The sequence below is a fragment of the Theropithecus gelada genome, chromosome 15 (genome assembly GCF_003255815.1).
Source record: "Theropithecus gelada isolate Dixy chromosome 15, Tgel_1.0, whole genome shotgun sequence".
Classification (NCBI taxonomy): domain Eukaryota; kingdom Metazoa; phylum Chordata; class Mammalia; order Primates; family Cercopithecidae; genus Theropithecus; species Theropithecus gelada.
Genome location: NC_037683.1, coordinates 5,480,626 through 5,503,804, shown reverse-complemented (window position 1 = coordinate 5,503,804; position 23,179 = coordinate 5,480,626). Strand labels below are relative to the sequence as shown.

At 50.1% G+C, this 23,179-nt stretch overlaps 1 protein-coding gene across 3 annotated transcripts; it reads right to left on the bottom strand.

Moving 5' to 3' along the window:
• Positions 1-131: 131 nt before the first annotated feature.
• Positions 132-20,752, bottom strand: ABO (ABO, alpha 1-3-N-acetylgalactosaminyltransferase and alpha 1-3-galactosyltransferase). Of its 3 annotated transcripts, none has more exons than XM_025359614.1 (7): positions 20,713-20,752; positions 6,732-6,801; positions 5,959-6,015; positions 4,411-4,458; positions 2,695-2,730; positions 2,003-2,137; positions 132-994 (listed from the first exon to the last, which is right to left on the bottom strand). In XM_025359614.1, the coding sequence occupies exons 1-7, from the start codon at positions 20,738-20,740 to the stop codon at positions 304-306; spliced, it is 1,065 nt and encodes a 354-aa protein (XP_025215399.1). In that variant the 5' UTR covers positions 20,741-20,752; the 3' UTR covers positions 132-303. The 3 variants fall into 3 exon arrangements, with proteins under 3 accessions (XP_025215399.1, XP_025215400.1, XP_025215401.1); XM_025359615.1 differs by having other exon boundaries at positions 2,003-2,134; positions 20,713-20,740; XM_025359616.1 differs by lacking the exons at positions 5,959-6,015; positions 6,732-6,801 and having other exon boundaries at positions 20,713-20,734.
• Between the last annotated feature and the right edge of the window lie 2,427 nt (positions 20,753-23,179).

Genomic DNA, 23,179 nt, shown 5'->3' with positions numbered 1-23,179 from the left:
ATGTAATGGTGTGTCTCTGTGGCAGGGAGGGGGTATGTGTGATTGTGTGTCTGTGTGTGCCTGTGTATGCAATGGTGTGTCTCTGTGGTGGGGAGGGGTATGTGTGATTGTGTGTCAGTGTATGTAATGGTGTGTCTCTGTGGCGGGAAGGGGGTGTGTGTGATTTGAGGTGGGGGTGAGACCTAGGCTTCAGTTACTCGCAACAGGACAGACAAAGGAAGCAGCGTTTACCCGTTCCGCTAAAACCAAGGGCGGGAGGGGGACGGGGCTGCCGGCAGCCCTCCCAGAGCCCCTGGCAGCCGCTCACGGGTTCCGGACCGCCTGGTGGTTCTTGGGCACCGCCGCGAACCTCAGCTTCCTCAGGACCGCAGGCCAGCCCAGCAGCTGCTGGTCCCACAGGTACTCGGGGGAGAGCACCTTGGTGGGTTTGTGGCGCAGCAGGTACTTGTTCAGGTGGCTCTCGTCGTGCCACACGGCCTCGATGCCGTTGGCCTGGTCGACCATCATGGCCTGGTGGCAGGCCCTGGTGAGCCGCTGCACCTCCTGCACCGACCCCCCGAAGAACCCCCCCAAGTAGTAGAAATCACCCTCGTCCTTGGGGATGTAGGCCTGGGACTGGGGCCGGCGCTCGTAGGTGAAGGCCTCCCGGCTGCTTCCATAGAAGCCGGGGTGCAGGGTGCCGAACAGTGGAGTCAGGATCTCCACGCCCACGTGGTCACGGAACTCCATGTCCACGTCCACGCACACCAGGTAATCCACCTCGCTGAGGAAGCGCCGCTCGCAGAAGTCGCTGATCATCTCCATGCGGCGCATGGACACATCCTGCCAGCGCTTATAGGCACGCACCGCAAGCACCGACAGCTGCCGACCGGTCCCCAGCGCCACGCGCGGCACCGCGGCCGGCTGGTCGGTGAAGACGTAGTAGTGGACCCGGTGGCCCACCATGAAGTGCTTCTCCGCCGTCTCCAGGAACAGCTTCAGGAAGGCCACGTATCTGCAAGACAGGAGAACGAGGGGCTGGGGGAGCAGCCAGCCGTGTGCCCCTGGGCTGCAGGAGGCCCGCCCTGCGTGCACCCACCAGCGGCCATTGGAAGGCTCAGAGCAGCAGATGCACCACGTTCTCCTGCCCTGTCCTGAGCGAGTCCTCGGGCTCCGACTCGCTTCATCCTCTTCTCAGCGATGGAGGGACCACCAGCACCCGCTCTTAGTAAGGAGGGCTGAGGGCAGGCGTCTGGAGGCTGGTAGCAGGCCGCAGGCTGGCGCCCGCTTACTCTCCCTCAGCCTGGCCTGAGCCATGCCTCCCCACGTAGCTGCCACTCTTACGGCCGGGCCGACCACGTGCCCCCTCATTATAAGCTGCGCACGAGGCCCCCACATGCCCGCCTCTGCACCCTAGAGCTTCCCCCTCCCAGGCTTGAACTGCACGTATTCCTAAGAGTAGGTCATTCCTGGACTCTCCACTGGATCAGGAACCAGGCCTACCATGTGGGGGAAGGGAAGAAGGTGAACCCTGAAATAATAGGGGTGAGCAAGGGTTTGTTGAGGCTGCAAACCCCGAGTCCATGGTAGAACCTCTAGGCCCAAGTCAGGTGCCTCCCCCACCCCAGGACATTTTCTCCAACTGCCTCAGATGGCGGGTCCCTCCTTGAGGTCCCCCAGGGCCACCACCGTGGGGATGGGGGATCTCCCATCATTCAGCAAGTGTGCCCCTGAGGCCCCGAGTTTATGGAACAGGCATCGTGGCTGCTTTGCCCCAGCTGGCTCATTGGCAAACCACTCACAAGGGGTTTACGGACCCGGCGAGCCCACGTGAGCTCAGTAAGATGCTGCGTGAATGAACTTTCCCATCTACCCTCTGGGAGGACAAGGCTGGCCGCCGCCCCACTCTGTCTTGAACACAAGGGGAGACCTCAGTGTCTGTGGTCACTTGTCACTGCCTGGGTCTCTGCCCTCAGCCACCTCACTGACTTACTTTTTGATGGCAAACACCTCACTGACTTACTTTTTGATGGCAAACACAGTTAACCCGATGGTGGTGTTCTGGAGCCTGAACTGCTCGTTGAGGATGTCGATGTTGAACGTGCCCTCCCAGACAATGGGAGCCAGCCAAGGGGTCACGACAAGGACGTCCTTCCTACTGCACATGGAGAGAGACGTGGGGTCACGTGGAGCTGGCAGGGTGCCACCCACATGCGCCTCTGGCACACGGCCATCCCCACTTGGAAACTCCACTCAGCTTCCGCCTCCTCTGACTACCCTTCCAGAGGCAGCCACCCTTCCCCAGGAAACCAGCCAGAGGCAAATGCGACTCCAACTGGGCAAATCATTCCCAGCCCTCCCTCAACATTGGACCTGCCACAACACAGAGGAAGCTGAGCTTTGCTGGCAAAGAGATAGGAACCACCCCTCCCCCACGCCCTCCCCCCGCTGCCCCTCCCCAGGAAAGAGGTACCTATCAGGCCTTTGCAGGGGCTTTGGTGAGCAAAGGGACAGGAAACAAGAGACACAAGTCAAAGAAAGCAAAGGGAAAGAGGACAGCCATGTGGGCCTCCGAATTCAGATGTCAGGAGAACCTGAGAGGAGAGAATGGCAAAGCAGCCCCAAATGACATTTGCATCAAGGAAACCGCCCTCTAATACCTTCAGAACAGCCCCTTGAGCTGCGTTCAGTCTCAGCTTCACTAACTTTACTCACCAGGGTGTCAGCACCTTTGGCTGGGGGTAGACCATCCTGCAAGCACAAAGTGCCATCACGTGAGTTTGCGTGGAAAGCGTGGGATGCAGGTAAGCAGGGGGTGTGCATAGCTGCTGAACTGTGACTGGGCGTCAACCCTCCCGCCAAGGCCACACTCTCGGGCTGGAATCGCTGTGGCTGCTCGGGGGCTGTGTCAGCTCATAATCCCAGGACCTCGGGGAAGGGCCGGAGCTCAGAGTCTCTGGTTCAGCACTTGTAAACTGGCAAAAGGGACCAAGTGACCTCAGGGGCCATTGCTTTCCACTTAAGGCTGGGAGGGACGTAAGGGGTTGTGTCTTAATTCACTGTGGGCAGACAGGAGGCTGGGTGTGTGGCCTCTGTCCCTTGTTGTTCCCAGGGAAAGGCCCTGAGATGTGCAGACTGCCCCACCTGGGCCCGAAGCCTGCTGGGCCTCCTTGTGGGCTGGTGGCTTCCAGAGCCCGGCCTCCTCTCTGAGAAGTGGGGGAGTACCACCTGCTCCACGGTGGCACGAAGCACTGTCAGGTGCCACACGCAGCCTGTGGGGACGTGTGGGCCGCAGTGCTGTCCCCACCTAAAGTACTGTAGAGGGCCAGGAGGCATGAGCCAGGGCCATTTCAACTGTCAATTTGAATGTCCAAGATGGCCTTTGAAAGCAGGGAGTCAGCAGAAAACAGGAAGGAAATTCTGACACTTGGTACAACCTGGATGGACTGTGAGGACATCACGCTCAGTGATTTGAACCCGTTATAAAAAGACAAGTACCGTTGATTCCACTTATAAAAGGAAGTTCAAGTAGTCAGACTCGTAAGAACAGACCATGGAATGGTGAGCTGGGGCAGGGGAAACGGAGTTGTTATTTTATGAGGACACAGCTTCAGTTATGCAAGATGAAAAGAGTTCTAGAGATGGATGGTGGTGATGGCTGCACAGCGATGTGAATGGACTTAACACTACTGAACACTCCAAAATGACGAAGATGGCAAATTTTATGTTAAGTGTATTTTACCACAATTTAAAAAAAAATCAAAAGCAGTGTGGCCAGCTTGGGATTGATTGCCTAGACTTTCTCAGGTTAGCACTGATATAGGCCCACATCTTGGGAAACAGGCCCCCAAGGCCCCAGACAGAACAGACCAGCTCGTCATCCTCTTTAAAAGCCAATTTGAAGGCCAGGTGCAGGGGCTCATGCCTGTAATCTCAGCACTTTGGGAGGCCGAGGCAGGCGGATCATTTGAAGTCAGGCGTTCAAGACTAGTCTGGCCAACGTCGTGAAATGCTGTCTCTGCTAAAAATACAAAAATTAGCCAGGTGTGGTGGTGGGCGCCTGTAATCCCAGTTACTCGGGAGGCTGAGGCAGGAAAACCACTTGAGCCCGGGAGACAGAGGTTGCAGTGGGCAGAGATGGTGCCACTGCACTCCAGCCTGGGCAACAGAGTGAGACTCCATCACACACACATACACAAAAGCCAGCAACACGCAGCTGGTCAAAACTGAAGCTCCAGTTCCATCGTGCTCTCTGAGTAGCTGCAGGATGAGGGCCAAGTCAGGGCAGAGACTGGGGAACGAACAGCCTCCTCCCTCGGAGCCACAGGAGGAAAGAGGACCTGCCCCAGCTCGCACATGCTTCTGTCCACACGCACACATGTGCCAGGGCTGCAGGACAATTCTGTGACATGGGAGGCACTGACATTATACCTTGGCAATGAGACACGCTGCAGACCGTCTGGTTCCCTAAAAGCCATGCTGCAGAATGAGAACACAGGAGATGAAGTTTATTCCAGGAGCAGGATTTAGGGCACAAGTGCATGGAAGCCAGCTGAGGGTCCCAGTGGAAGGGACACAGCATCAGCCTGGAGCGTGGAGCAGAGTCCACCAGAAACAGTCACAGAACAGCCGTCACTGTGGTGATGGGCCTGGCATGGGCCCATATGCCAGACCCTGTAATGGCCACCGCTGCAATCTGAGGTCTACGTTCGCGGAGCCTCACAGCCCACACATTCACCAGACACGTTGAAGCCAAGGCCGGGCAGCGTGGAGTTTCAGAACATATCTGCAAACCATGAGGCCCCCTCCCATCAACAGATGGGGTCTGATATTCCATGTTTCTAAGAAATAAAATGCAGCAGAAGTGATGCTGGGTGACTTCTGAAGCCAGGCCCTAAAAGGCGATCTGGTTTCTATCTCATCTTTCTTGGAATGTTGGTCTTGGAGCCTCCCAACAAAGCTGAGCAGGAGCCCAGGCCCCGGAGAGAGGCCCTAAGTAGGTGTCTCAGCTGAGAGCCAGCATCAACTGCCAGAGACACAGGGCAGTCTTTGCAATGACCCCAGCCACCGTCTGCCAACGCCCGCTGAGGCCCCAAAGTGAACCACCCAGCTGAGCCCAGTCCGCCCCAGGAGGCCCAGGGAGAGATAGTAATCAATGATTGTGATTGCTTTCCATGGATGGGGTGGTGTGTTCTGCAGCCATGGATCACTGACACAAGTGGAAATTAGCAGACACGGCAGGGGAGAGACAAGAGTGGTCTCAGCAGAGGCCATAGCACAGGCAAAGGCCTGGAGTCACGACAGCACGGCAGGTGGATGAGTGACAAGCCACTTTGGCTGGAGCATAGAGGGCGAGGGCAAAGGAGGGAGAGATGAGGCTGGGGAGGTCAGGAAGGCGGGATCAGACCATGAAGAGCCTCCTACCTTATATTCTGGAAAGATCACTCCAGCTGCTGTGAGGAGAAGGGGGACAGGGCTGACGGGGATGGGGAGACAAGTCTGAGGCTGTCGCAGAGATGAGGGCAGCCCCACCAGACCCCTGGAGCAGGACATCGAAGGCAGAGAGGCCAGTGGGCATGCGAGCTGCTGAAGAGCAGGGCTGGCAGGATTTGGGAACCCAGTGTAGGGGTGAGGGCAAAGGGAGAATTGAGGATGGCCGGTGGAAGGTGACTCGGGAGGCGGGGTGAGGGCAGGGAGCAGAGACTGTGTGTGGTAACTCTGGGTAAGCCTGGAGTTGGGGACTGGAGGTCAGAAGGGAGGTCAAGGCTGACTCCAGAGATGTGGAGGCAGACGTATCCAGGTGACCCTTCAAGGCCACAGAGTTGACCACGTCTATGCTGGGCAGAGCATCGAGAGGGGGCCTAGGCCTACCCATGTGTATGCCCAGAAGAGGGAGGGGGAGTTCCCAGAGTGGGACCCCAGCCCACAGCCAGCACCCCGGCCAGCATGGACGCTCCACCTGCCCTTCCCTGCACTCACCAGAACCCCCGTTCCAGGCTTCCTGGCATTAGGCTTCTGGGGCTTAGGACCCCGTAACTGCAGGAAGGAATTGTGCCAAGACTCAGGACACAGAACCAAGACTGCCTGTTCATCCCTTCCTCCAAAAAGCGCATGGTGTGGCCAGCAGCATGAGCACAAGAGTTCCTGGTGAAGCTGCAAGGCCTCAAGGCAGGCAGGGCAAGTTCTCAGCAAAGCTCAGGCGCCTCGCCACGTCCCACACTGGGAGGTGGGTAGGAGGGTGGTCCCTGGGATATTGCTCATGTATGGGCACCTGCAGGAGCGGCGGAGCCCCACCCCGCGCCACCCGTGCGTTGGTCAGTGTAGTCCCTAAGGCCACCTCAGGCAGTGTTTCCAGGCCGTATCCACAGATGCCCCAGTAGAGCGGGCAGGTGACTTCATTCTGTGGTTCTGGGGCCTTCTGTGTCTGGAGGCGACTAACAGCTTGGGTCCCAGAATTGCCTTCCCCATCGCCAGCCACACAACTACGGGCAAGAGGCTTGCTCTCCCAGCCCCAGACTCCCCACTCAGGAAAATTTTAAATGGGAGGGAGATGAGCCCGTTGCCCAGGTGAGGCTTAAATAAGAGAGCAAGTAAACACAACCTCCACCAGAGCTGGACGCGGGCAGCAACCGTCCTTAGGACCCTGATGACTGTAATATTTGGGGGACTCAGGGGGGCCCCATGGGTCTGATTGGCTGCTGTGGCCACTTCTCCCCAAACCAGGCCAGTCTCGATGGTCAAATGTGTCTTACCCAAACAAGACCAAGACCAGCACCATTAAGAAAAGGATCATAGGTAGAAATGTGTAGCATTTTGGTTTTCCTGGAAAACAGGAGTGGAAAAATCAGATTACTCACCTTCCTTCTTTCACCTGCCCCACTTTACCTGTCCTGTCTTGTGATTCAGGCCCCACGCCCTGTGACGGGCCTTCACGTGCCAAGACGGTTCCTCTGCCCCACAGGTGATGCTTTGAGCCCCACCTGAGCATCTCCAAACCCAGTCCAGATCCAGCCCTCTTCCCACTCAGAGAAGAGGGAGGCGGTCTGCTCCTCCCAGCTCATCAGCCCGCCTGCTCCTGCAGACTCTGAGAGTCACCCCGGCTTCCCAATGACCTCCTTCCACTCAGCACCCCCTTCCCCTGGGAGACCGGAACGAACCACACTGAAATGGCACCTCGAGGTCACTGTTGAATCCACCGAGGGAGGCCAGGACAGCCTCATGGCCAGGCTGAGCCAGGAGCCCAGACCAGTTCCTGCCAGCGAGAGGAGCCACCAACTTCCCCTAGTATCTCCCTGCCCTCTCAGAGGCTCCCGCCCTGGAAACAATCATTGTCTTTCTTTTAAGGTGATTTTTATGCATATTAAAGTCATGTACAGTAGTTCCCCCTTATCCACGCCTTTGCTTGCCGGAGTTTCTGTTACCCATGCTCAACCAAAGCCCAATAATAGGTGAGTACAGTACAGTAAAATATTTTGAGGACAGGTCTGGTGGCTCGTGCCTATAATCCCAGGACTTTGGGAGGCTGAGCCAGGAGAATTGCTGGAAGCCAGGAGTTCTAGACCAGCCTGGGTAACATAGTGAGAACTCATTTCTGTGAAAAACAAAACAAAACAAAAAATTAGCGGGGCATAGTGGTGCACACCTCGGGTCCCAGGAGGCTGAGGTGGACTAGGAGGTGAAGGTTGCGGTGAGCCATGACTGCACCACTGCGCTCCCGCCTGGGTAGCAGAGTGATTGCTTTAAAAATAAACAAAACAGCCGGGCGTGGTGGCTCAAGCCTGTAATTCCAGCACTTTGGGAGGCCGAGACGGGCGGATCACGAGGTCAGGAGATCGAGACCATCCTGGCTAACATGGTGAAGCCCTGCCTCTACAAAAAAATACAAAAAAACTAGCCGGGCGAGGTGGCGGGTGCCTGTAGTCCCAGCTACTCGGGAGGCTGAGGCAGGAGAATGGCGTAAACCCGGGAGGCGGAGCTTGCAGTGAGCCGAGATCGCGCCACTGCACTCCAGCCTGGGCGACAGAGCGAGACACCGTCTCAAAATAAATAAATAAGTAAATAAATAAACAAAACAACAACAAAACCCCCACAAACTAAGATATATATACATATTTTTTTAGAGAGAGACCACATTCACATAACCTTTATTACAGTATATTGTTTTCGTTTTTGAGACAGAGTTTCGCTCTTGTTTCCCAGGCTGGAGTGCAAAGGGGCAACTGTGGCTCACTACGGCCTGCGCCTCCGGGGTTCAAGCAATTCTCCTCCCTGAGTCTCCCAAGTAGCTGGGTTTATAGGCATCCACCACCACGCCTGGCTAATTTTTTGTATTTTCAGTAGAGATGGGTTTCACCATGTTGGCCAGGGTGGTCTCGAACTCCTGACTTCAAGTGATCCACCTGCCTCGGACAGTATATTGTTATAATTGTTCTATTTTATTATTAATTATGGTTGTTAATCCCACCCTGTGCTTAATTTCTCGGAACGTATCCCCCGCAGTAAGAGGGGACTTCTGTTTTCACAAGGGCAAGCCTGAAGGGCGTCTATCTCCCGGCCCAGTTCCTATTCCTTCCCCTGAAATCAGTCCCTTTCAACTAATTCATCTGTTACTTCTTATCTTATAATACTTGTGTGTATTTACCTCCACCTTTCTAAATCCTGTGACCATGAAACAATTTATCTCGAATAGCTTCCTGAAACAGAAACGTGGGAGGCAACATTTGAACTTTACATGTCCTAAATGATTTTTACCATTTTTGTAGTTGGTAGATTGTTTGGCTGTAGGGAAATCTCAGTGGAAATAATTTTCCTTCAATTTGACAAAAATGGTTCCATTTTTAAAAACTTTGAAAATCAATTTCATTTGAGGGAGAACTTACATCCAATGAAATGTACCCACTTTAGGTATACGGTTTTGATGAGTTTCACACAATGTAGGTACACGTGTAATCAGCACCCCAAACAACATATACACATTTTCATCACCCCAGTAAGGTCTCTCCTGACCCCGGCAACCACAGATCTGATTTCCTGGCGTCTCCCATAAACAGAATCGTCTGATGCATGCTCTTTTATGTCTGGCTGTATCACACGGCATGCTGTTTTGAAGATTTACCTATATTGTCACGTGTATCAATTGTTCATTCTTTTTTATTGCCGAGAAGCACGCCATTGTTAATCCGCCACAATTCGTTTATCCTGTCTCTTATTGACAGACACTTCGATTTTTTCACTGTTTGGGGCCACTAGCAATAAAGCTTCTGTTAACACCCATGTGCAGGTTATTTGTGGACCTGTGTTTTTACTTCCCTTGAGTAAATACGAAGGAGTGGAAAAGATGGGTCACATGGTAAGTATATATTTAACTTTGTAAGAAACTGCCAAACTGTGTTCCAAAGTGGTGACTGAATTTTCCATTCCCACCAGGAATGTATGAGAGCCATGGGTGCTCCACTTTCTTGCCAACACTTAATGGTCACTCTTTTATGCTTTAGCCATGCTAGTGGATGAGTAGTGGTATCTAATTGTGGCCAGTGACTAATTGTGGTCAATCATCTTTTCATGTATTTATTGGCCATTTGTTTGTTTCTTATGAAGCCTGTCCAAGTCTTTAGCTCATTTTATTAGTATTTATTTATTTACTTATATATATTTTTGGGGGACACGGTCCCACTCCAGTTGCCCAGGTTAGAGTGTGGTGGCACGATCATGGCTCACTGCAGCCTCAACTTCCTGGGCTCAGGTGATCCTTCCACCTCAGCCTTTTTAGTAGCTGGGACTACAGGCATGCACCACACCTAGCTAATTTTTTGTGATTTTGGTAGAGATAGGGTTTCACCATGTTGCCCAGGCTGGTCTTGGGAACTCCTGGACTTAAGCGATCCACCCCTCAGCCTTCCAATGTGCTGGGATTCCAGGCATAAGCCACCTCCCCCAGCCCTTTATTTTTATTTTTTTTAGAGATGTCACCCAGACTGGAGTACAGTGGCACGATCACAGCTCACTGCAACCTCGAATTCCTGGGCTTAAGCAATCTTTCCCCCTCAGCCTCCTGATTAGGTGGGACTATAGACATGCACCAACATGCCCGGCTAATTATTTTACTTTTTGTAGACACTGGGTCTCATTATAAATTGTTTCTCTTTTTATTATTGAGCAGTAGAATTTATTTCTGTATTTTGGATACAAGTCCTTTGCCAAATACAAATATTACAAATATTTTCTCGCCAGCCACAGAAAGACAGATACTGCATGTTCTCACTTATCTGTAGTATCAAAACATCAAAACAATTAAACTCATGGAGATAGAGAATAGAAGGATTGTTCGCAGAGACTTGGAAGGGTAGTGGCAGGGGTGGGAAGGTATGTAGGGATGGTTAACGGGTACAAAAAAATAGAAAGAATGAATAAAACCCAGGGAGACTATAGTCAATAATAATTTAATTGTACATTTTAAAATAACTAAACGAGAGGTCGGGCACAGTGGCTCACACCTGTAATCTCAGCACTTTGGGAGGCAGAGGCAGGTGGATCATCTGAGGTCAGGAGTTCAAGACCGGCCTGGCCAACATGGTGAAATCTCATCTCTACTAAAAATACAAAAACTAAGGCCAGGCGTGGTGGCTCATGCCTGTAATCCCAGCACTTTGGGAGGCCAAGGCAGGTGGATCACAAGGTCAGGCATTCGAGTCTAGCCTGACCGACATGGTAAAACACTTGCCTCTACTAAAAATACAAAAAATTAGCCAGGCGTGGTGGCGCTTGCCTGTAATCCCAGCTACTTGGGAGTCTAAGGCAGGAGAATCTCTTGAACCTGGGAGACGGAGGTTGCAGTGAGCCAAAATTACGCCACTATACTCCAGCCTGGGCGACAGAGCGAGACTCCATCTCAAAAAAATGAGAAAAAAAGTTTAAAAATACAAAAACTAGCTGGGCGTGGTGGTGGGCACCTATAGTCCCAGCTACTCAGGAAGCTGAGGCAGGAGAATCGCTTGAACCTGGGAGACGGAGGTTGCAGTGAGTTGAGATGGCGCCACTGCACTCCAGGTTGGGTGACAGAGTGAGACTCCGTCTCAAAAAAAAAAAAAAAAAAAAAAAAGAATAAAAATAACTAAAAGTAAGTATAATTGAATTGTTTGTAACACAAAGGATAATTGCTCAAGGGGATGGATACCAGTTCTCCTTGATGTGAATTTTCCGTTGTATGAACCAAAATATCTCATGGACCCCATAAATGTGTACACTTACTATGAACCCATAAAAATGGAAAACAAAATACTTCTTAGGAAACAAATATTTTCTCTCAGTCTGTGGCTTATTTGTTCATTTTTCCTTAATTTTTCTTTTGAAGGGAAGTGTTAATTTTGATAAACTCTAATTTATCCTTATGAAAATGAAACCATTTTTAGGGTTTGAGCTTTTTTTGCCTCATCTATTAAATTTTTGCCTACCCCAAGTTCACGAATATTTTCACTTATTTTCTTCAGAATTCCATAATTTTCGTGTATGGTGTAAAAGGCTGAGGTCCCTTTCTTCCCCCAATGGATATCCAGTCATTTTAGCCATTTGAATTGAAAATACTTTCCTTTCTCCATCACATTACCTTAGCACCCTTATCAAAAAGCAACTATTTAAAAATCAATTGACTATATCTGTATGGGTCTGTTTCTAAACTCTGCATTCTATTCCATTGATCTATGTGTCTATCCTAATATCAACCTATTTGGATTACTGTAGCTGTGTGATCCACCTTGAAATCCAGCCTGGAAGGTAAGTTTTCCAACTTTGCTTTTCATTTTCTAATTGTTTTGACTATTCGGAGACCTTTGCATTTCTATATAAATTTTAGAATCAGCTGTCAACTTCACAGAAATTTCTTCTGGAGTTTTAACTGAGATTACGTGGACTCTGTAGATCCATCTGGGGAGAAGTGACCGTTTAGCAATGTAAGTCTTCCAATCCATGAGCATGATATATTTCTGCATTTATCTATGTCGTCTTTAATTTTTGTCAGCAATATTTTGCAGCTTCGTGTTTTTTTATGACTTTTTTTTTTTTTTTTTTTGTCAGGGTCTCACTGTGTAGCCCAGGCTGGAGTGCACTGCAATCTCTGCCTCCTGGGCGCAAGTTATCCTCTCACCTCAGCCTCCTGAGTAGCTGGGGCTACAGGTGCATGCCATCATGCCCAGCTAATTTTTTTCTTTTTTTTTTTTTGTAGAGACAGGGTCTCACTATGTTGCCCAGGCTGGTCTCAAACTTCTGGGCTCAAGTGATCTGGCCACCTTGGCCTCCCAAAGTGCTGGGATTACAGGCATGCGCCATGGTGCCTGGTTTGTATTGCTGTTTTAACTGTATAGGCATTTCTCCTAATTTGGTAAATTATTCTCTAAGTATTTCATGTGTTATGATGCTACTGTAAATGGTAATTAAAATTTTTCATGGTTCAATTGATTGTGGCAAGTATTACAGAAAAATAATTGATTTATTCTTGTTTTTCTTTCTTTTTTCTTAGATGGAGTCTTGCACTGTTGCCCAGTCTGGAGTGCAGTGGTGTGATCCCCAGCCACTGCAACCTCTGCCTCCTGGGTTCAAGCAATTCTCATGCCTCAGCCTCCCAAGTAGATGGGATTACAGGCATGCACCACCACACTCAACTTTTTTTTTTTTTTTGCATTTTTGTAAAGATGAAGTCTTGCCACGTGGGCCAGGCTGGTCTCGAATTCCTGGCTTCAAGTGATCTGCCCACCTCGGCCTCCCAAAGTGCTGGGATTACAGGCGTGAGCCACCACACCCGGCCTGATTTACTCATTGACTTTGTATCTTGAGACCTTGCTAAGCTGACTTAATTGATGGGCTCACAGCATAAACATATATATGACAATAATAGCACAGAGGAGCAAGGAGGCAATGAAGCTATTATATATACCGGAACAAGGAAAGGTCACCAGACAATAACTTGAATATACAGGAAGAAATCAAGAGTAAAGTCAGTGGTAAATATACAGTGTAATATAAAAGACTTGAAAAGTGTTTTTCTCCTTACCTGTCTTACTGAATTGAAAAGAAATAAGATTGTGTGAAACAATAATTATAACACCATGTTGTTGAGTTTATCACATATGTAGATGAACATATATGACAATAATACCACAAACCACAAGCAAGGAGGGAGGAAATGGAGTTGTATTGGAGTCAAGTTTCTGTATTTTACTAAAATTAGTATTAATCTGAAGTAGATCCCGATAAATTAAAATGCATATTGTAATCCCTGGAGCAAACACTAACAAAATAACTTTAAAATATACACTTGAAAAAGGGAATTTAAATGGTACACTAGAAAATACTTAATGCAAAAGAAGGTAGTAAAAGATGAACAGAAGAACAAAAAGGCATAAGACGTAGAAGACAAATTGTGACCTGATAGTTGGAAATCCAACCACAGCAACAGTAACATTGAATGTGAATAGAATGAACATGCCAATCAAAAGGCAGAGATCCTTAGACTGGATTTTTTTTTTAAGCTTTGACTGTATGCTGCCTATGAGAGACGTACTTTAGAAACAAAGATACAAATAGGTCAAAACAAAAGGATAGTAGATTTACTATGCAAACAACCATAAGGGAGCTTGAGGAGAAATACTAACATCGGACTAAATAGATTTTTTGTTTTTTTAAGACAGAGTCTCACTCTGTCACCCAGGTTGGAGTGCAGTGGCACGATCTCAGCTGACTGTAACCTCGGCCTCCCAGGTTCAAGCAATTCTTGTGCCTCAGCTTTCCAAGTAGCTGGGATTACAGGCTCATGCCATCACGACTGGCTAATTTTTTTGTATTTTTAGTAGAGATGGGGTTTCACCATGTTTATCAGGCTAGTCTTGAACTCCTGACCTCAGGTGATCCACCTGCCTTGGCCTCCCAAAGTGCTTGGATTACAGGCGTGAGCCACCACATCTGGCCAACTTTGTTAAGATCAAAAATCTTACTAGAGATAAAGAGAAACATTCTGCCATGATATAAAGTCAATACATCAGGAAAATGTAACAAGCAGAAATATATACACACCTGCCAATCTAGCCCCAAAATACATGAAGAAAAACTCACAGAACTTGGGCCGGGCGCGGTGGCTCAAGCCTGTAATCCCAGCACTTTGGGAGGCCGAGACGGGCGGATCACGAGGTCAGGAGATCGAGACCATCCTGGCTAACATGGTGAAACCCCGTCTCCACTAAAAAATACACAAAAAAAAACTAGCTGGGCGAGGTGGCGGGCGCCTGTAGTCCCAGCTACTCGGGAGGCTGAGGCAGGAGAATGGTGTAAACCCGGGAGGCGGAGCTTGCAGTGAGCTGAGATCCGGCCACTGCATTCCAGCCTGGGCGACAGAGCGAGACTCCATCTCACAAAAAAAAAAAAAAAAAATACTCAGAGAACTGAAGGGTGAAACAGTCAATTCAACCATAATGGTTGGGCAGGGCATGGTGACTCACGCCTCTAATCCCAGCACTTTGGGAGGCCAAGGCGGGTGGGTCATTTGAGCCCAGGATTTCGTGACCAGCCTGAGTAACATGGCAAAACCCTGTCTCTACAAAAAAAAAAAAAAAACAAAAATCAGCCAGGCATGATGCTGCTTGCCTGTAGGTGCAGCTACTCAGGAGGCTGAGGTGACCTGAGCCTTGGGGGGGTAGGGCCGCAGTGAGCTGTGATCACACCACTGCACTCCGGCCTGGGTAACCAAGTGAGACCCTGTCTCAAAAGAAAATCCAAAAAACACTAATTGGACACCAAAATCCTACCCCACTCTCAATAATGGATAGAATAATTAGAAAATCAGTAGGTACAGACGACTTGACATCACTAGACACCAACTGACATCTCTAGAACACTCCACCTGGCAAGAGCAGAAGTCAGGCCGGGCGCGGTGGCTCAAGCTTGTAATCCCAGCACTTTGGGAGGCCGAGACGGGCGGATCACGAGGTCGGGAGATCGAGACCATCCTGGCTAACACGGTGAAACCCCGTCTCTACTAAAAAATACAAAAAACTAGCCGGGCGAGGTGGCGGGCTCCTGTAGTCCCAGCTACTCCGGAGGCTGAGGCAGGAGAATGGCGTGAACCCGGGAGGCGGAGCTTGCAGTGAGCTGAGATCCAGCCACAGCACTCCAGCCTGGGCGACAGAGCCAGACTCCATCTCAAAAAAAAAAAAAAAAAAAAAAAAAAAAAAAAAAAAAAAAAAAAAAAAGAGCAGAAGTCACGTTCGCCTCAAGTGCACATGGTCTCCAAGGTCAATCACAGGCTGGACCATAAAATAAGTCTTGAGAAATTCAAAAATAAGTCTTGAGAAATTCTAAAGGACTGATATACACAAGGTTTCTTCACTAACCACAGGGGAATGAAATTAGAAATTAACAAAAGACATTTGGGAAATCTACAAATATGTAGAACTTAACACACTTCTAAATAAGCAATGGGTCAAAGAAGAAAAACAAAATATACTCCGAGCTGAATGAAAATGTAAACATGACATACCAAAATTTATGAGATATAACTAAAGCTGTGTTTCAAGGGAAATTTATAGCTGTAAATGTCTAAATTAGAAAAAAAATCTTAAATCAGCGTGTAAGCTTCCATTGTAAGTAACTACAAAAAGAAATGACAGAACAAATTAAACTCAAAGTGAGAAGAAGGGAAATTAATAAATATTAGAGTGGAAACCAATGAAGTAGAGAACAGAAAGAAAAAGATAAAGTAAAAAACAATCAAATATCAATTCTCTGAAAAGATCAACAGAATTGACAAAGATTTAGCTAGATTGACCAGAGAGAGAGAGAACACAAATAACTAAAATCAGGACTAAAAGAGGAGACACCAATTCCAAACTTAAAGAAATTAAAAGGATTTAAAAGAAATACTACGAACAACTGTTTGCCAACAAATTATGCAAATTAGGTAAAATGGACAGATTCTTACACATAAACAAGAAAGCAGTTAGAAGAAAATATAAGATTAAATCTTTGTGACACTGATTAAGATTTCTTAGATATGACGCCAGATGCACAATTAATAAAAGAAAAAGTTAATAAATTGGAATACATCAAAATGTAAAATTTTGTACTTCAAAACACCAATAAGAAAGTGTTAAGACAAACTATTGATAGAGTGAAAATATTTGCAAATCATATATCTGGTGTGTGTGTGTGTATATATATATCTGATACTGTATATTCAGTATATGTAAAGAACTCTCAAAATTGAACAAAGGAAACAACTCAATTTTTAAAAGGCAAAACATTTCAACAGGCATTTCACTTACATATACAAATGGCTAAAAAGCACAAGAAAAGACACTCGCCATCATTTGTCATTGGGGAAATGTAAATCAAAACTATAATGAGATATTACCTTTTACCCACAAGAATGGTATGTATTGCTACAGATGTACAGAAAGTGGAACCCTCAGCCAGGTGCAGTGGCTCGCGCCTGTAATCCCAGGACTTTGGGAGGCCAAGGTGGGCAGATCACTTGAGCTCAGGAGTTTGAGAACAGCCTGGGCAACATGGCAAAATCCCATCTCTACAAAAAATATAAAAATTAGCTGGATGTGGTAGTACTCACCTGTAATCCCAGCTACTCAGGAGGCTGAGGTGGGAGAAGCAATTGAGCCCAAGAGATTGAGGCTGCAGTGAGCCAAGATCATGCCATTGCACACCAGCCTGGGTGACAGAACAAGACCTTGTCTCAAAAAAAGAAAAAAAGAAAAAGAAAATTAGAACCACTATACACTGCTGATGGGAATGTAATGTGGGGCAGTCACTTTGGAAAACAGTTTGCTAGTTTCTTAAAATGTTAAATATTTATTTCCTGTATGACTCAGCAATTCCACTGCTGGGTATCAACCCAAGAGAAATGAAAACATACGTCCACACAAAGTCTTGTACATGAATGTTCATAGCAGTGTTGTGCAGTTTAAAATAGCTAAAAAAGGCCGGGGGCGGTGGCTCAAGCCTATAATCCCAGCACTTCGGGAGGCCAAGGCGGGTGGATCGCGAGGTCAGGAGACTGAGACCATCCTGGCTAACACGGTGAAACCCCGTCTCTACTAAAAAATACAAAAAACTAGCCGGGCGAGGTGGCAGGCGCCTGTAGTCCCAGCTACTTGGGAGGCTGAGGCAGGAGAATGGCGTAAACCCGGGAGGTGGAGCTTGCAATGAGCTGAGACCCGGCCACTGCACTCCAGCCTGGGCAACACAGCAAGACTCCATCTCAGAAAAAAAAAAAAAAGTCAAAAAAGCTGAAAGAGCCAAAATATCCTTTAACTGATGAATGGATAAACAAAATGTGGTCTACCCGCACAATGGATTATTCAGCAATAAAAAGGAATTAAATACTGATACATACTACAACATACATGAATCTCAGAAACATTATTCTAAGTGAAGGAAGTCAGGTGCAAAAGACCGTGTAACATAGGACTCCATATGAATTGTCCAGAAAAGGCAAATCTACAGACAGAAAGTGATTGTCTGAGGCCAGGTGGGAATGGGGAATGACTGCAAAGGAGTTCCAAGGAGTTTTGAGGGGCTGGGGATGGAAAAGTTATAAAATTTATTTCACAACTCTGTAAACTAACTGAAAATTTCATTTGAAACAGGTGAATGTTATGGCATGTCAATGACACATCAATAAAGCTATTTCTTTTAATGGTGCCATCAACCCCAGCCCATTGACCCTAAACTGAAGGAAGACAGATGCTAGATGTGCTCAGTAGGGCTCCATCAAAGTTGATTTTTTGAAGTTGTGGGCACCATTCCAAGTAAGGCCAGGTCAGGTCTTACCAACGCAGGCCTCCATAACAACCGTCTTAGTACTGACTGTGTGGTTAAGGTAAATATTAAAAGCCAGTGCCCTTATACAAAGGCTGAAATGTAATAAAATCCTACCAAGAGTTTTGCCTAGACCTTTCCTGGGCCTTCAAGCATGACAAAATAACAAAGGAATTCTTAACAGGACCCATTTAGGATTAAACACGTTTTATTGGGGGTCTGAAGAAACTCCCCAGGCCTCCACAAATAGGTTTACTGGGGGTCTGAAGGAACTCCCCAAACTCCCACGATTTAGGAGACAACATAAGGGTTTTAGATTAAGTAAATTTACTGAGGATGCAGAGGAAGGTCTTCAGGACTCAGACCTTAGGTATAGATTAAAAGAAGTCAATTACTTATGTCTTTAGATGAATGCACACTTACACATAGACACATAGCTTAGAAGGTATATAAGCTCTGGAAAACTGTAATTTTGAGTTGGTCTGGTGATAATTTCCAGGTCTTATCCTTGTAACTGGTTACAGAAATAAAAACTCTCTTCCTCCCCAGTTCATCTGCATCTCATTATTGGACTGTGAGAAATAGCAGCCCACCCTCAGTTTGGTCCCGGAACAGTTTGATCTCTTCTTGGCCAATCTCCGGTGAAACCCACCAGAATGGAGGAGAGCCGGGACCCGGTGCACTGTCAGCTTCCAAAACTCCTTCACGTGGTCTCAGTCCTCCAGGGATTATGATGGGTGTGAAGGAGCTGGGCATTCTCTAAGGAGCCAGCATATGACACCCAGCTCACCACCCACCAACTGCATCCTCACTGTCATCTCCAAGGCTCTTTCATGTCCTCTTCCTGCCTTTCGGGGGGCCACTCCCTCTGACTCCACCACCCTGCCCTCCTGCCCTCCCCAACAAACCTGACTGATTTCTGGAGCAGGGCCTTCCCCCATGTGAGTTTTTCTCCCTGGCATGCTTGTGCCCTAGATTTCCACACACTGCGTCCCTTGCCATTGGTGTCCCTAGGGGCACCTGCTCACCAGCTCCCGGCTGCAGGCACGTTCTAGCACAGGCCTGCTTGTTCTCATCAGTGTTCAACCAACATTGGTTGGATCACTAAATCAACATGCAGAATGTGGGTAACCTGAGAATGGGCACTCACTTGCCAGGTTTCTCAAAAGACCTAACCTGTTAGTCTTCAAGATGTTTGTCTTGGGTGCGGTCATGGGCCAGACCCAATACCAGAACCCCAGGAGTATGGAGACCAACTGCCGAGTCCCCACTCCTCCAAGGCTCCCTGACATGAGACCAACTAAGACAGCATAACCCATGGGGCAGGACAGGCTCCTGGGGTGGCAGCTGTGTTCATCATCTTGACTGGGTCAAGATGTATCCAGCTGTTCCTTTTATGTGCAGTTTATTGTATACATCTGTTGAAACATATTAAGACAAAAAAAGGGAACAAAAAAAGGAAACAAAGACCACAAAGGAGGGACAGGGAAGAACCCGGAACGCGCTGGCAGCACAGGGAAGAGGCAGGTGTTTGCAGTCAGACCTGAGTTCCAGGTCCCACTCAGCCCTTCCTGCTTGGGACCAGAGCACTGTCCCAGATCCCTCCAAACCTGTTTTCCCATGGGTGAAAGAATGGCTCGGGAAGGATTTACTGTTCTTTCCTGAGAACTCAGCGGTATGGAACACAGTGCTGCCTCACAGTAAACACTGACAAATGGTGAGCATTGTTGAGGGCAGGGCCTCGACCTACCACCACACCCAGTTTTCTTCATGAATTTTCCACTCCTCTGCCTCCCGCACCGCTGGGGCTGCACCTCCCGGCAAGGAGCCCTCACAAACTCAGGCCTCACTGTGCCTTATCCCCCACCTGATTCCAAATCAAAATACAACATTTCTTGAAGGGGTGGCCTGCCCCTCCACACCTGTGGGCGTTTCTCGTTAGGTGGAAGGAGAGACTTGAGAAAAGAAATGAGACACAGAGACAAAGTATAGAGAAAGAAAAAGTGGGCCCGGGGGACCGGAGCTCAGCATTCAGAGGACCCACGCCGGCTGATCCCTCTTTTCCCCACATTTCTCTCTCCAAATGTGTACACAGCACTCCTCTAAATTAAAGGGCTGTGTGCTGGCTCTGAGCACCCCACCTGGCTCTCCCTGGCCTTTGGCGCTGGGGTTCACTGGCCTGCAGCCTGCGCCCCATGGCCCTGCGTTCTGCATCCCTCCCTCTGAAGCGATGTCGTTGTCTGGGTAAATACCCAATTCATCTTCTGGCCCCAAGAAAATTAAGGACAGGTGATCCACCCTCGGCCTTCCAAAGTGCTGGGTTTACAGACCTGAGTCACCGCTCCCAGCTGCCTAAATAATTTCTTCTTAACTCCTATATCACCTGAGCGCCCGGGGCGCAGTTCCCCAGTCCCGCTTGGGCATTGAACTTGCCCACCTCGCCTTCTCGAGGCGCCTCCGCGTTTACGGTATGGAGGCTGTTCACGGCCAACCCGGGTAGGGCTGCGGGCCGGGCAGGGCAGCCCGGAGCCTCGTCCTCGTCCAGGGTCAGGCGGTCGGTGCTGAAAATAGCAGCTCATGGAAGGCGGGGAGCGGGGAGGGTGGAGCGGAAAGAGGCCGGAGACCGCCACGGCGTTGGGGTATCCCGCCCTCACCGGGACCCGGGGACCCCGGAGACTAGCCCCCCGGCCAGGCTGCGCCACCGCGCCCATCCTGCTTTCGGGTCCCAGGCACCCACAGCGCGGCCGCGCCCACCTGCCCGCCGGCTCCCCAGGACCCAGGGTCTCGGAGGCTGGGGTGGCGGCCGGCCTGAAGCCTCGCGGCCCTGAGCGCGACCCCCGGCCCGGCTGTCAGGTGCACCCCGGATTTCCGGCCTCAGCGGCTCCCTCGCGGGCACCCGGGGCCAAGACCCGCACTCACCAGTCAGCGTCTGCAGCAGCTCGGCCATGGCTCAGGGTCTGGTCTCCGCTGCCGCCTTCCGCCCGGCAGCCCTGGGGCGGGGTGAGCTCGAGGCGCCCCCTCCCGGTCCGCGCCGCCCGCCGCCCGCCGCCCGGACTTGCCGAAGCCGGACTCGGGTGGGGACAGCGAGGCGCGGGAGGCGGCCGGGGGTCCCCAGGGACCCCTGCTAGGAAGGGACGGCGCCTCCTCGCGCGCGCCCCCATGGGACCCGCGCGCCCCTCGCAGCCCTGGTCCCCTGGAGCCCTGTCACTGCATCCCGCCCGGGACCGAGCCGCTCCGGGTGCCCCTGAAGCCCTGCCCCCGGGGGACCCCTTGACACCCTGTCCCCGGGGCGGGGGCGACCCCCTGACATCCTGCTCCCCCGGGGGTGCGGGGGAGACGAACCCCTGAAGCTCCAGCCCCAGAACCACGACCCCCGGCTTCCCGGCTCGCACGTGCCGGGCCCTCCAGCCCCGCAGGACCCTGTGCCCCAAGCCCGCGACGCCCCCCTGGGCAGAGTCGCTCCCCCGGCCCAGGCCTGCGGCCCCACGGAGCTCTGCGCCCCGCACACTGAGGAACCTTCGCGTTCCGGCTGCGATCGAGTCCCCCTCTGGCGCCCGCCCCGGGCCCTGAGGCCCCTTTGCGGACCTCAGTTCCGCGGACTAAGCCCTGCTCCGCCCCGCCACGACCCCAGCCCTTGCCTGGCCTCCGCCCAAGGAAGCCCAGGAGAGGGCGGCGGCGGCGGCTGCAGGGACTGGGGAGAGCGCGCCCCACTGCGAAGAGGAGGAACCTCCCGAAGGCTCCAGGAGACGTCCCAGAGGCTTCGTCCCGCTTTTGCTGGTATCTCTCAGAGGGGTTTACACTGATAACAAGTTCACAGGACCCTGATCCCGTCCCGCCCTCCCAGGTCTCCGTTCTCATCTCCGTGAAAGCTGAGGGCATCTTTAATGCTTCCTTTCCCTCCCACCCAAAGTCCAGTTCGCCAGCTCCAAGACGTGTCCCTGGTGCAGGCGCAGGAAAAAAGTGTGGCAATTCCTCGAAACATCCAACAGAATTACCATACGAGGCCGGCGCGGTGGCTCACACCTACAACCCTAGCACTTTGGGAGGCCGAGGAGGGCAGATCATTTGAGGTCAGGAGTTCAAGACCAGCTTGGCCAAAATGGTGAATCCTCCATCTCTACTAAAAATACAAAAATTAGCCGGTGGTGGTGGTTCGAGTCTGTAGTCCCAGCTACTTGGGAGGCTGAGGCAGGAGAATCGCTTGAACTTGGGAGGTGGAGGTTGCAGTGAGCCAAAGTCGCACCACTGCACTCCAGCCTGGGCAACATAGCAACACTCCATCTAAAAAAAAAAAAAATATATATATATATATATTATTACTGAATGAGCTGGCAATCCTTTTGGGTATACACCTAAGGAATGGAAAGGGAGTCTGGAAGAGACATGTGCATCCCCGTGTTCCTAGCAGCAGAACTCACGATAGCCAAAAGCTGGAAGCAGCCACAGTGTTCACCAAGGCATGATGGCTGCACTGAATAGGTCTGTCTGTAGACGGAACACTACTCAGCCTTAGAAAGGGAAGAGACGCTGACACCTGCTACAGCGTGGATGAACCCTAATGCCTTATGCTAAGTAAAAGAAGCCAGTCCAACAAGGAAAAATGCCAGGTGATTCTATTTACTTTTTTTTTTTTTTTTTTTTGGCAGGGTCTCCCTCTCTCATCCAGGCTGGAGTGCCATGGTGTGATCTCGGCTCACTGCAACCTCTGCCTCCCAGGTTCAAGCAATTCTCCTGCCTCAGCCTCCCGAGTAGCTGGCACCACAGATGTGTGCCGCCATGCCCAGCTAATTTTTGTATTTTTAGTAGAGACTGGGTTTCACCGTGTTGGCCAGGCTGGTCTAGAACTCCTGACCTAAGGTGATCCGCCTGCCTTGGCCTCTGAAAGTGCTGGGATTACAGATGTGAGCCACCATGCCTGGCCACGATTCCACATATCTAAGGGACTAGAGACATCAAATTCGTAGAAATAGGAGAATGGTGAGTGCCTGGGGAAGGCGGGAATGGGAGCTGTGAACAGTGCTGAGTTTCAGTCTGGGAAGATGAAAAGGGTATTGTAGATTGATGCTGGTGATGGCTGCACAACGATGTGAATGAACTCAACACCATGGAGCTGTGCATGTTTATATAGTAGAGATGGTAAATTTTATGTGTATTTTACCACAATAAGGAAGGAAGGAAGAAAGGGAAGGATGGAGGAAGAAAAGGGGAAAAAAGGGAGGGAGGGAGGGAAGAAGGAAACAAGGAATGAAAGATGGAAGGAAAGAAGGAAGGGAGGGAGGGAGAGAGGGAAATTCCCTGTGGGCAGCCCTTAACTATTCAAAGAGGGACAAGTGGGACAAGCCTGGAGGCTCTGTTCCTGCCCCCGAAGGACTCTGGCCCAAGGCTG